The following is a 14,417-nucleotide window of genomic DNA, read 5'->3' as shown; positions in this document are numbered from 1 at the left end:
GAGCTGTAACTCAAATTTTAAACTATATTTTGGGGCTAGATTACAAATTAAAATTGCAGGAAAGTAGATTGATCATGCCAAAAAAGACAGCACAATAACTTCCCAGTTTATAATAGTATAATGCATACATTTTATTATTCCAGATTTCAAAGGTTTTGCCTCTTTCTTTGTAATGTGTGATAGTATTATCTTAATTTTGATTTCCAGATTTGATTGTAAAAGGAGGACATACAAATACTTCTTCCCAAAAGGAAATTTAGATCTTCAGGTAGGTGGGTAAAAGTTAATGGGAATTCTACTGTTAGAAGTATGTATAGTTAGCTATGTTTTTAATTTATTTTAATGCACTACTTAACATGACATATACTTATGGCTTTGCGAAATTAACTTTTTGTGAATCACGTATATATGCTGAAAAATACCTAAATCTATATTTGTTAGTACCCTTTCATTCTCCCAGTTTTTAGTGAAGTCCCAAGTTGCTCATTTACTTTTCTTACTTTGTATGTATTATTTTGGTTATTTTATGTTCTTTGTTGTGTTTGTCTGTTTTCCATGTCTGGTCTTTGTCCCTGGATTACATTCTTTTGATTTCTGCTAGAACCTTAGTTCCCTTGAATACTCTTTCATTGTAAGGTAACAGAAATGAAATTGAGTAATGTGGTAAATTCTAGAGTCGTGGACAAACTGATAATATATTATTAATGACTGTACTAATATGTATATTTTGTGCCTACAGGTGATGTCAGAAGCTGCTGACAAGCTGATTGGAGAACATGATTTTAGAAATTTCTGTAAAATGGATGTAGGAAATGGAGTGGTTAACTTTGTCAGGAGAATTGTTAAGGCTGATATATCTGTTGTGGATGAAAGGTATTACATAGTATTTAATGTCATCTTTATATCTTCACTCTTACGGCTTAATTGCAATTATCTTGTCTGTCTGTCCTTTATTCTTTTCTGTAACATATTTCTCAGCTGCTACTGGAGGGATTGTTTAGATGTTTGGTATATTGCTTTTGCCTGATAACTTGAACTATTTCTTCCCTTTTGAGGGGCTTTAGTCATCTACTTCCTATGTACTGTATGACCTAATTTGAATTGGTGAATGATGGTGTTATTAGCACATGTGCAATATCTTGTTAAAATCTAATGTAATACAAATATTGACATATGTATGTACCACTCAGAAATGTGTCTCCTGAAAAATATATGATTCTATCGATCATGTCAATATGTGTGTCTATTAATTTAGGTCAAATTCATAACAATCAAAATTAATACATTCTTGGTATGATTCAAGGGGAAATGATTTCAAGGAGAAGTCCTCATCTCAGCTTATGCTTCATGCCCTCTGCTGTGTTCTCCATTGTTTTAGAAAAGTTGGAACAGTCATGGCATCATGGTTCAACTTAATCATAATTTGACATTGAATACAGATGCTGTTATGTAATATTTTGGAAAAACGGGAGGGGGGTCAGATACATTTTTGTTCAAGAAACTTGATTTTTATACAGTGAAACTTGTCAAAACCAAACCACTTTTAGACTGTAGAATGTGTTTAAACAGGTGTTATGATTATTTAGACAAGTGTTAGGTTTTTTTAGGCTTAAGTAGCAGTCTTTATAAGAATCGGACAGGAGGTGATTCATGTCTAAAACCCACACAATTCAGAAATATTTCTTGTTCAGAAACAGTTATTGACCACATAACTAATCCTAGTTTTTCATTTGGTTGTTGTACTTTTGAGGTAAAATTTATATAGATTGTACATGAAATTAGCACATTGCAAGAGTTATAGTTCTTGATTTGGTTTGATTTGGTTGATTTTAGTGGGAGGTTAAAGTGTAGTTATCTCAAAAGTACAGATTTAAATACAGAAAAGTCTATTGTCACATGAAAACATAGCATATGTAGACCAAAAAAGCATTGTTTGTTCCGTGGGTCAGTCTACACCATGAATCACCTTAACATGGCAGTGTCTGAATTTTATATGGACTGGTACTTAAAATACATTGCAACTGACACAAATGGATTCAAAATATGTCCTGTTTTGGTACATGTAACTTATTAGTTTATTACGGTACAAGATGTCTTTGATGTTGATCTTGATTACTACACTAGATTCATAATGTTGGTATCCTTTTCAGTGAAAATGGGTACCAGATGTGTGAGCTAACCATAACAGGTCTAGCTTTTTTATGGCACCAGATCAGATGTATTGTCACCATCTTATTCCTGATCGGTCAGGGAAATGAGAAACCACAGATTGTTGACGAGTTGTTAGATATCACAAAGCACCCATGTAAACCTCAATATACTATGGCATCTGAACTTCCTCTAAATCTGTTTCATTGTGAATTTTCTGAAGATATTGAATGGATTTATGAAGCTGGTAAGATACAATCATTGAAAGAACCAAACATGTATGCTGTCCTGCAACAAAATTTGCACAATTGAATGAAGAGTTAATGAACAATCATATATTACCAATATCAAATATGTGTTTGAAAATTTTCTTTGAATAATATTTTTTTATTGACAATAATTGATAATTTCTTTTAGTTGGGTTTATACTGTTTTGAAGTGACCTATATTTTACATCTATTTGTGATGTATTATTGGCCTGATATGTCTAGATCAGCTGTTAAAAGCAGGTCATTTCAATTCAGGAATTAGGAAACTAACTCAAAGTGAGAAAAAGAATCAAGCACCCACTTTCCTCTTGCTTTAATGGGAATTCTTGCACACCATTGGGTAAGATGTAACAGTTCTTTAATTCGGGAGGGCCTCGTTAGAGAAAGATTAAATCTTGGGTGTCTTGAGATTTTCCTAGCTTGCACTGGTACAGGTGTTTGATCCATTTAGAGTCATCTTTGTGTGTACAGGTGAATTATTTTATTTCACAATTACATAGACATTTACTCCAAATCTTTTCTTGAGCTCTAACCTGTGCTACACCTGTCTGGTTTCTTAACACAAAGTATGAGTTGAGTCAAGCTCAACACCATCATGTATTAATTTGAAAAAAAAAATAGAATTTTTCACAATTATAGAAGAATTCTATTGTTGTCAGATATGACTTTATAGCTACATATATTATAGTCTTTATAAAAGTTAGTGGTAGTTGAGAATATTTAATTTTATGTGTATCTTTATTATAGATTGGCACGAAGAAAATATCAAGCATTTACAACAGTTGTGGGCACAACATTCCATAAGGTAAATTATACAGAAATTACATGCTATCTTTCAATAGAACATAAACGAAGTATCAGTAATTCAGTTTTGTTACTTCTTGATCCAGTTCCCAATTGTATGTTAGGTTGTAACACAGATATGTTTTGGAAATTGTCAGAGAGAATACAGCTGTATTCTGATCTTTCTGATCTAAACATGAGACACTAGCCTTTTGACCCTAGCCTTTTACATGTGGAAAAGTGGGAAGGTTTGTTTGTTTGTTTGTTGGGGTTTAATTCCGGAGCAGCAATATATTCAGGCGATGAACATGAAGTGGATGATAAAATGAACATAAAATGATAATGAAATGAAAAATGGGATGGGACACAAGGATAATGGGGTCGACAAATTTTGATAGCCACTGGAAATAGGAGGAGGTGGGTAGGGTCAGACAATTTAGCCTCCTGTGGCGGAGCCTTATGGTTCATACTGCGGGAGAATACCACAGTAGGATTCTTAAACGTGCGAGGAACATTGCACCTTTCCCAACACGGTGCACCACTATGGTTTGCGGTCAGGTTTTCTGTATTGTAGCCTGACAACCCCAGTATGTAACACACCAGGGGTACCCTATTCCACCACCTGGGGCACACAACCCAGTTGCTCTGTGGGCAGAGCGCCCTAGCCTTCATTGCAAGCTCTCATAAGCCAAATACAAAAATGTTCAAGTGTCAGTAAATAAGTCTATTTGTCAACCCAATAAAACATAAATGAATTAAAAAGGAAAAGTCAACTATAAACAAATATGGTTCCTCACCATTGTTATTATTTTTTTTTTTTGGCAAAGGGAGAAAGGGAGATAATTAAATACACTTCCAAATACTTTTGTGCAACATTTTAATATGAAAATTTATTGTAAGGCAAAAGTTCTTTAAAAATACATATATTGTAGGTATGAATTAAGTCATTAAAATCTGGAAAAATTGTGTGTTTGATTCTTCATCAAATATTATGATAAATTATACATGTTTATCTTTGGAACAGTTCATGTGGGTGATCAAATTATACATGTTTACCTTTAGAACAGTTCATGTGGGTGATTTTTTTTTTATGTAAAACCCAAATTTTACATAAAAATTCAATTTTTGTGTTTTTTACGGAAAATATATTAATTTTGACCAAATCTTACATTATGTGGAAGATTCTAAATTTTGCACTGATTTTCATATCCCTAATGTTGGAGGAATTACAGGTATGTGACATCAGTAGAAATACTGGTTTGTACAATGTTATTTTTTCATTTAGAACTGCCATGTTGAAGAAAATGCTAGAGGACATGGATAATGCCAAGGTTGAAACAGGTATGTTGTTCTGGTTCCTTCAAAAATAAAGGGAGATTTTCTGAAAGTTGATATGAGTTAACTTCATGTTTGCTTATGATGTCAACATTACAAAAACAAAACATCTTTGAGTTTGAATTGGATGTCATTGTGATGTGATTACCAGAACTTTGGGTTTTAACAGGAATTTGATGCTGAACAGTATACAAATATTAACTTAAAAAATACAAGGATACTCCAATCTTGCATAATTATGTTCTGGTATTATTTATATAAGGCACCACAAGAAAGACTTCACACACTGGGTGATGCTAAAACTATGGAAGAAGACAGTTGTTTTTTTTTATTACTATGCATTGTATATGGTATACTATTGCCAAGCACTCTATTGATGTTCATCATTCTCATAGGACATTAGTAACTGGAAATCAATTTTTCAGCGGATTCTAATTTTCACAATTAAAGATGTCAGTATCTTGGCTATTAATTTTTTTGTGTCTCCCACTTTCAAAGATGTGTTATAAAGAGACTTATTTGCAGCAATGTTTATTTGGATTTATTCTCATTAATCTATCAAAAATAAGTTAACAGTAATCTGGTTGCCTATTTCCAAAGAAACACATATTTGGTAGTCTTAAGGAACCTTGTTTCCAAAGATACTAAGCCTTAGAAAAACACATGGGGTTGTCATTAGGAAGCTTATTTCCAAAGATACAAGGTCTTAGACACAGATGATGGGTAGTTCTTGAAAAGATTTTAAGCTCAGTCAAGTCTTGACTTCAGACCTGATTTCCTTTACAGCAGAATTCCACTTTTTTAAATCTTGATTACTGTATTCATATATTTACTTCTGATTTTGCCAATTTCTGCTTTGTTTGTTGACTTCGTAAAGGCAGTCAGGGTGTTGTTAATTCCAAAATTTGTTCTATTACAGATAGTGACATAGCCCCCTGGGCAGATCTGAGTTCACCCATATTATCTCAATCAGATTGGATTGTTCCTGGAAAATACAAACAATATAAGCCATTAATGGAAAGACAGAAATGTGGTAAGTTGATATTAGTTCACCAATACTACTATAATCAGAAATGATCGTCCTGTGATAAATGTTAAAAGAATATTTATCATTATTTTATAGAATGTTTGTGTTAAATCCTTGTCTGTTTTTGTTGTCAGAGTTATGGGACTTTAGACAATAAATTTAAAGAAAACTATAATGGGCTTTAGTGCTACTCTGTTTCCCTTGACACCTATGTGCTACTGAGTTGACCAATTGGATTTTGTATGGTAAAGAAAAAACTCAAAATGTAATTCTTGTTTTGATTTAAATATATTGGTAAAATACTTTTATAATGTATACATTATGGAGGCTACATCTGGGTCATAGTTAGAATAGACAAGTAATCTTAAGCCTTTACCGAAATAAAAATAAACTGACAACTTTCAACTAATATGGAAGTTTTTTTTCATCATTTACCTTCATATTGTTTTGAATTTGCTTGTTACATTTATATGTTGTTTTTTTTTTTCAGAGAGTTTAGAAGATAGAATTGAACATTTTGCAAAAAGACGGAAAATTGTTGCAGCAACTGAATCTTCTGAGCCAACCTAGTAGCAGAAGACTGTTCCCATGGAAACATTCACTGCATATCTGTTATGTTGTGATAAAAATAATGTATCTCATCATTCCAAACAACCTGTCTCTGTAACCATAGAAAATGTGTGCCAACCTGATGTTTTCTGGATTTTAAAATTATAGAAAATTATTTGTTACAAGGGCAGCATAATTGTTATGATTACCTGAAGATGCCAAAGCAATACACCCAAGTGTTGCCATGGTGACTTTGGTTACCGTGGTGATGTTCTTTTACTAGTCATATTGTGTTTCTTAGTAGTACAGGATAAGCTCTATGGGTGCTAAGTAATATTCATTTCTTTATTGTATGAGATGTTTTAAAATTTAAGAGTTTACATGTTAAAATATTTTAAAAGGCATGCTGCATAATTTATAATGAGATATTTTTAGTGCTATCTATTGATAAAGCAATATTAAGCTGTTTTTATTTATATTTTGTAAATATTTGTTGATTTTTTTTTTTGGGAGCGGTAATACTCAACTGTTGTACCTTCACTTGTGTGCATGATTGACTTTTGTTGCCTCTGTCCATTTTACATGCATGTACATCTTACATGAGTGTTCATTTTACATGTAGGTACACTTAACATGTATGTACATCTTACATGTATGTACATTTTAAATGTAAATGACTGTGCTACTCAGTGTGTCATAACTTACATGAGTTTGAACTCAAATTGTTAAATAATGTTTTTTTTTGTTTTTCCATCAACAAAACATTTCTGTCAGCTGGCATAGTCTGAAATTATAACTCAGCTTCATACCTCATTTTCTCAAGTTTTGTATTTTTTGCTTCAGCATAATTAGAAATAGGGTGAAATGGTACTAGTTATGCAAGGAATAGTTCTTAGAATCATTTCCTTCTTTATAATATTTGAAAAGTTTGCAGCTTTATTTTGTGCCCCCCCCCAAAAAAAAAAAGTTAATTTAAACATTTCCCTATAAATAATGAACACTCAAAGAGAATTTTATTTTGTTCTTCACAGCCTCTTTATCCATTTTTTTTTTCGCATTTGTATTAACAACTTATTTTTGTTTCTGAATTCTCTATATAATGTAGTTGTTTTTTGTCCTTTACTCAGCTTTACATGGCACCAAGTTTTCAATATTGAAAGTAACTATTGCTCCATATAAATGTTCTATACTAAAGTCTGACTTACCTTTCTTTGGTAAAAATTTGTTTGTCTTATATTTTGATAAATGTATTATGGTTTGCCACTGTACGTCTGTCAATCCATGGTAAATGTGTGGTGCTTTAGAACAGCTGTTGTAGTTAATGGACAGTCATAATGCTTACGTTTATTATAGGTTGTTTTCTTTGTGTAATTTTAGGTCTTTTTGTGTTGTTTACATAAAACTGTGCCAAATGAGAGAACTTAGTATTAAAATGCATGCATCCTTGTAGTTTCATACACAGGCAATTTTTATTTCAGGCAATATTCACTGATAAAATGTTCTCATAATATTAATTGTACTAAAATTGAAATTCATGAAGTTTTCATGGAATGAGCTTAACCTGATGTTGATATTTTTAAAACACCTTTATTTTGAATACATGTGAAAGCTTGACTCAAATTTAAATAAAACTAAACAAAAAGCATTTTCTTGATTTAGATGAAATCAATGTTAATATTGTTGCCTTTTTATGGGTTCTATGTCAGCATGTGGTATTTTATGGATAAATTAGCCTCAGAATACTTGAGGGTAATGATTGGAATAGTGTCATAAATTATCTACTATTCAAATTCGACAAATGCGAGATATTTTCTAAAATTCTTGACTTCCAGTTAACTGATATAAACATTATATATTTTGATTTGATAAAAAAAAATCTATGGGAAAAACTCAATTAGAAAACAAATTTACTGAATTATTATTTATTCTTAAATTATTGACTAGAAGACTAAATTACCAACCATTATCAATCATTTTCTTAAAAAATTAAATGATACACTGTATTATAATAATTAATATTTTTCAGTTCAGAAGTATCCAACTTTTTGATTGGATGAGAAGTTTCATTTTTTATCTCATGGACTAGATTTTTTGTTGTGATCGTGATCTACTCAGAAAATTTTGATACTGAAATTTAATGGAAGGATTAAGGAATGACTTCTTCATTTTTTCTGCCTATTTTATATTACCTCAAGATCTGTGATTCTGACTTCAAACCAGCTTCCATGTGATTGAGGTTTATATTTCTTCATAGACAGGGGAAATGTAAAGGTCATTACTAAAAGAAACTTGCCTGGATAGCATCTTTGAGACTGTTAGGAAATTTGTTTTCCTTTAATATGAAATAAATTGATATAAAATCTGAAAGATATATATAAAATATTTTGACTGTTTTCGTAGTATGAATTCTTTGTGAAACTATGTAAATGTATTAAATGTAATTTCAAAGTGTTGTGAAGATTGTTATTAACTACAATGAAACTTGTCTTAAGCTGAATACCTTTTGGACTTTCAAAGAATCTGGTTTAGACGAGTTTCCAGGATTTGCTTAAGACAGGTCATATTGTACTTGTGTTTTTAGGTACTTGTAGAATACTATGTTTTTTGTATTGATGATAAAAAAGATTTTTAAGTTGATGAACTTTTGCCATGACAACAAGAGTGCCAATTCTTTAATGTGATGCCATTTAAATTACAGCTAATATTAGAGTTTACTTCAGGGAATAGAGTTGGACTGGATTGACCATTACCCAATTAAATACTTTAGGTAGTTAACTAGACAGTTAATGAGAAGATTTGATCTTCCTATCATTTCATGGGTATTTAATTTAATTTTGTAGATTATTTAAATTTCTTTGTGATTTGTCAACTACCTTAAAAAGTTCATTTAATGAGGTAGACCTAGGATAAGGGACATAACTCTTGAAATTAGTGATACATTTGTATCATATTCAATTTCACCGAAGCCTATCAAGCTTTCATTTGAAACAGAATGAAATCAGATCCAAGTTACCTCGACGTTTACATGAGATTTGATGGAAAATGCTGAATACAAACGCTCCAATGATTTGTAAGAGTTGTGACCCTTATCCTAGGTCTACCTCCTTAATCAGCAGAACACCCATTCTATCCACTGATTTTTGTTATATTACTCACTGTACAAGCCATATTGTTTACATTCATATAATTCAGTTTGTAAGTATCAATATTTTATACTAAGTATATACTTTTATGAATTGAATTGTTAACATTCTGTGCTAGGTTAATTATGGTGAAAAAAAAAAATCACTGAATTTATGTGATATTAATGTTACATTTTGCATTTATTATTGGACAATTTCATTTTTCATATTAGAGTTTTATATAATTGCAAAAGTTTTTTTGGTCATATAATGGTATTACCTTGTCGTCTTAGTTGTTTTCATCGTTGAGGTCAGTTAACTTAAGTTTATTTACAATAACTTGAGTAAAAACTTAACTGATCTTCTTGAAATTTTATAACATTGTTCATAGGGACAATAGTTTTTGGAGTTCCTTGCTCCACCACTTTTGGAAATAAGGGGCTAAAGTATGGAAAATCATTAGAACTGATATGAAAAGTTCATTGTTAATCCGATTTTTATGATTCAGATGTCAATCTATTCATTTTGAAATATACACATGTAAACAAACTAAATCTGACCAAGCCCCGAAAAATAATTGCTTTTCTTTTTAGTCAGATTTTGAAAATTTCTAATTTAATATTAAATTTTGTGCTATGTTGTGTTTCTAATGAACTGTAAGTCCCTATGCTTATGTGTGTAAAAGCAAATTGTGTCTTCACTTGCCCCAAGTTTGACATTCTTTGGTCTTATCATTCTGTGCTCTGTGAAGCTCTTTATCATTCAGTTTTGCCCTTTCGTTTTCTTTTCATTGTTTTTACTTTTTTTTCGACTGCTTGAATTAAATTCCAGTATCCAAGTATTTAATAAATTTTACAGTTACTTGTTTTAGAATATTCTGATAACTTATTTTTGGATATTGATACTTCCACATTTCACTTTAGTTTAGGTAAAGTTTCATTGTACTTTTCATTTCTATTCAAAATATAGCAAATCAACATACATCAAACATGAACAGGAAAAATGCTGTGTATTGTAATTACCATTTTTGTTGTTCTTTGAATTTTTAATATTATGATGTACACCTTTTCATCTCAGTTTCATTGACCCAATTGATTGATTGATTTCACCTGTGGCATATGGCCTTATATAGACAATGAATATGTTGTTAGCGATTTTGGTTTGCTGTCTGTTATAACTTCCAGTTCAAGTGGGGATATATCTAGCATGCTATTACACATGCTATGACAGCTTTCAACTGCATGTTTAAAAATTGTGGTAGTTAAAAAATGTTGTAATTGTTCAATAATATGATATGTTGATGGTAAGATTTTTGGTTCCAGCTGTTCATCCGTTATTTACAATGTGTTTAACTTTTAAATACTGAATTTGTCAGTGATTCATGTATTAAGTTCTTCCTTGATTTGTTTACATTAATCTCATAGTAAACTTGACTGAAACACTTTTCTTACTGTTAACCTACTAAATTGTGATAGAACTAATGTTAGCAGTACAGTTGTACTGCTACTGCATATTTGATGGGACCACGACTTTCTAAAAAAAATGCTTTTATAAACTTAAAGCTTTAGAACTGTATTTTTTGTTTAGCCTGACCAATATTAAATAAGAAATGAGTGGGATCTCTTGCTTTTTTTTTTTTGAAAATGAGGAAAGCAACACGATAACTTAAGTTTTGCTAAGTGGGAAGTATGAAAATGAAACTGATTACTTAGAAAATAAATATTTAGTTTACAAAGTAAAAACTGAAAAATAAAATATTTATTTCTTTTGAATAATCTATTGTGCTGAATTTGTTCATGCATACTTCTTTCTGCAGAGTGGTAACATGCTCATATGTACCTATGTTGTCAACAAAGTACATAATATTGTAGAAATTCTTTTCTTTTTTTTATGAAATGAATAGATTTCCCATCTCTTATATTTTGCTAATATTGCTCTGAAAACCATGAAATAAATTTTATCTGGCATTGATAGCCATTGTTATACAAAGTATAGCAAATTTATGGATATGAAATAATAAATATTGTTACATGTTAAACTGTTTTGTTTGTTTTGTTTATCATACAATACTCAAAAACAAACAATTAAATCACGACGAAAGAAACGAAAACAAACAAAACATTTGATAGAAAATGGAAATGATGTTGAATCAAATAATTAACTTTGACTCCTATCCCGAGTGAAAATCGCATATTTGAACATAACATCATAACAGCCGAGCCTGTGCGACTTTATAAGGTTCAAGAAGTAACCACGGGAACCAAGATTCTAGCTGGAAGTAAACGAATGTAATCCAGGAAAAAAGAGCAGACACGGAAAACAGACACATACAACCAAAAACATAAATAACTAAATTAATACATAGAAAGCAACAAAAGTAAACAAGCTACTCAGACTCGTCTTGAAACTGGGAGCATGGACCAAGTGCGCCGATAGGGTAAATGTCTTTTGCATTTCCAGAAACACCAGCCGAGTTATTAAAATCAAATCCGGGGTAGACGAAAGAGGAAATGAAATCTAAGGCATGTTGAACAATTTCGTTTTCATGGTACACATCGTTTAAACGTCATTTATTGTTACATCTGTCTTGGTACAAAAAGTTCCATCACAATCACCAACGAAAGAATTTATTCTACCTAACTGCTTTCGTTTACCATGATGTAGATGTATATACCACAACGATCCACGAGTTCATGATGACGACCATAAAACTTAAGTATTGATTACTTCAATCTTGTAGCAACACAACCCTGTTCCAGAATCCTAATTGTATGAAGTCTAGCGTGATACAAAAAGTCTGTGTAGTTTCGGCAAGCTCTGGCTAACATATGAATTCTGATGTGAAAACTCCATACGCAGGTGCTGAAGGGATGTTTTCCACAGATGAAAAGAAAGTTGACAATACGAATGAAGAGTCATCGCGTTTGTCATATAATTTGATCAATAGTTTTCCTTTAACAACGATCTCTAAATGTTGGTCAAGATATGACTAACTTTACAGTGTCAACGATGTATCAAATCCCCGAAACAAGGATTGTTTAAAGATAATACGTCATCTATATTGTGGAAACTGAGATTTAAAAAAATCTGGCATAACGAAATCCCTTTTTATTCTTTGCTTCAGATCAGCTATAAAGTCAGCCTTGTAAGAGTGAAGGATATGGTCAGCGAGTAAAGGGGTACAATTGTTTTCATTGAAACGCCGACCGTTTGATGAAAAACGCGTCAACCACACTGGACAAATATGTTGTCGATCAAACATTCTAGCATTTTGAAAACATCTGCGGTATATTTTAAAGATGGGTTGAGAAATCGTTTTTTTTTATAAAGTATGAAGAATTTTTACCAATTTCTACATATATGTATCTAGGTGTACCTTTTTTTAGAAGCAACGATGTATAATGTTTTTGCGTCGGAATTTTTACTGAGTATGGGAAATAGGAGAAGTAAGTGTTGAAAAATCATAGATTTTAATGTTATTGTAATCTGATAATAATCTAAAATTGAGAGTTTCCAGAATATCTGTCGAGTTTTTAAGAATTTACATTGAATTAAAACGACTACGGGAGTAACAATATCGAGATAGGACTGGGAACCCAATTTGACAGCTGTGAGTATAGAAGTTTTGAAAGAGGTTTAATGGTACATTTGCAGATCCAGCTATATTGCGTTATTTGTAAGGACTTTTTTTGGAGTTTAGGAATCCATAGAAGTTAGATAACACGAGTTGATATTTTACAAAAATCAAATTTCACGATTCCTTTGAAATTGGGCATCTGCCATTGCGCAAATTTTATCAATCGTCTGTCAATGACGTTACCAGTTGTTACGTTAGAAGATCATTTCAAAAGACAAAAGATATCGATTAAAGAATAGAATATGAAGAAAACGTAAACCAAATATAAATATTAATTCCAAAATCTAATACATCTTTAATCCAATAAAGAGCTTTGTAGGCTTATCATGATGATCATTCAATCATTGAAAATTCTTTATGATATTTGTTAAATAAGTAACAACCTTTGTTTTTGTCCATCTAAGATAATAACTGTCACGTCGATTCAATAGAAGATTTCGTAGGCCTTTTAAGGATAATTTCTTAAATTGAAGGCTTTTTCTATCGATTGTGGTTTTCAAGTTCAAAGTAAAATAGCAAAATATCTGCAAAAATATACCGATGCATCAAAATAGGGCAATTTACAGACATCAGAATCTAAGTATATTGAGAATGGATATGGTTTGTATGTCAAAGGTAAAACAACCCTTCCGGGATGAACAAGGTCAGCTCAAGGCCATCTATGGGTCTTTGATGACTAGGAAACGCCCACAACTGTCAAAGATGGTCTGCAGTCCTACCACAACACTTGTTACTCCCGTAGTGGTATTAATTCAATGTGGATCCTGAAAAATTCGAAAGATCTTTTGGAGACAATCAGTTCAAGACTATTATCTGAATATAATAGCATTAAAACCTTTGCTTTTTCAACACTGTATACTATTCCCCATAGTCAGTTAAAATCCCGACTTAAAACATTATACATCGTTGTTTTTCCAAAAAAATATGGTACACCTAGATACAAATATATAGTTCTTGGTAGAGATTCCTCATACTTTGTAAGAAATAATTCCAAATCATCTTCCAAATATACAGAGGAAGATGTTTACAAAATGCTGAAATTTTTAATCGACAGCATATTTGTCCAGTGTGGTGGACGTGTTTTTCAAAAAACGGTCGGCCTTCCAGTGGGAACAAATTGTGCTCCTTTACTTGCTGACCTATTCCTTAACTTTTATGAGGCTGACTTCATAGTTGATCTGATCAGAAAGAAAGAATATCGTTTGGCTAGATCCTTCAATCTCAGTTTCCGCTATATAGATGACGTATTATCTTCAAACAATCCTAATTTCGGGGATTTGATACATCGCATCTACCCAAAAGAACTTGAGATAAAGGATACTACAGACACTGTGAAGTCAGCCCCATATCTTGACTTACACTTAGAAATCGATGTAAAGGAAAACTACTGACCAAACTTTACGGCAAACGTGATGAGTTTTCATTCAGAATTGTCAACTTTCCTTTCATCTGTGGCAACATCCCTTCGGCTTCTGCGTATTGAGTGTTCATATCACAACTCATACGTTATGCCAGAGCTTGCCGAAACTACACAGACTTTTTTGTAT

General features: G+C 31.7%; 1 protein-coding gene across 2 annotated transcripts in view; it reads left to right on the top strand.

Moving 5' to 3' along the window:
• The window catches only part of LOC148601965 (uncharacterized), a 37,501-nt gene extending 26,230 nt beyond the window's left edge, over positions 1-11,271 (top strand). For both annotated transcript variants that reach the window (XM_088554356.1, XM_088554357.1), the window contains exons 9-15: positions 208-268; positions 740-873; positions 2,151-2,395; positions 3,165-3,222; positions 4,486-4,541; positions 5,455-5,568; positions 6,053-11,271. In XM_088554356.1, the coding sequence (XP_088410482.1) occupies positions 208-268; positions 740-873; positions 2,151-2,395; positions 3,165-3,222; positions 4,486-4,541; positions 5,455-5,568; positions 6,053-6,132 (748 nt within the window). In that variant the 3' untranslated portion in view covers positions 6,133-11,271. The remainder of the gene's footprint in view (positions 1-207; positions 269-739; positions 874-2,150; positions 2,396-3,164; positions 3,223-4,485; positions 4,542-5,454; positions 5,569-6,052) is intronic.
• Positions 11,272-14,417: the final 3,146 nt, after the last annotated feature.

Source organism: Perna viridis, chromosome 12, assembly GCF_037379345.1.
Source record: "Perna viridis isolate PV_CMFRI_1.1 ecotype Kerala chromosome 12, ASM3737934v1, whole genome shotgun sequence".
Lineage (NCBI taxonomy): Eukaryota > Metazoa > Mollusca > Bivalvia > Mytilida > Mytilidae > Perna > Perna viridis.
The sequence above is the reverse complement of the archived record's forward strand: the minus strand, read 5'-3'. Positions and strand labels throughout refer to the sequence as shown.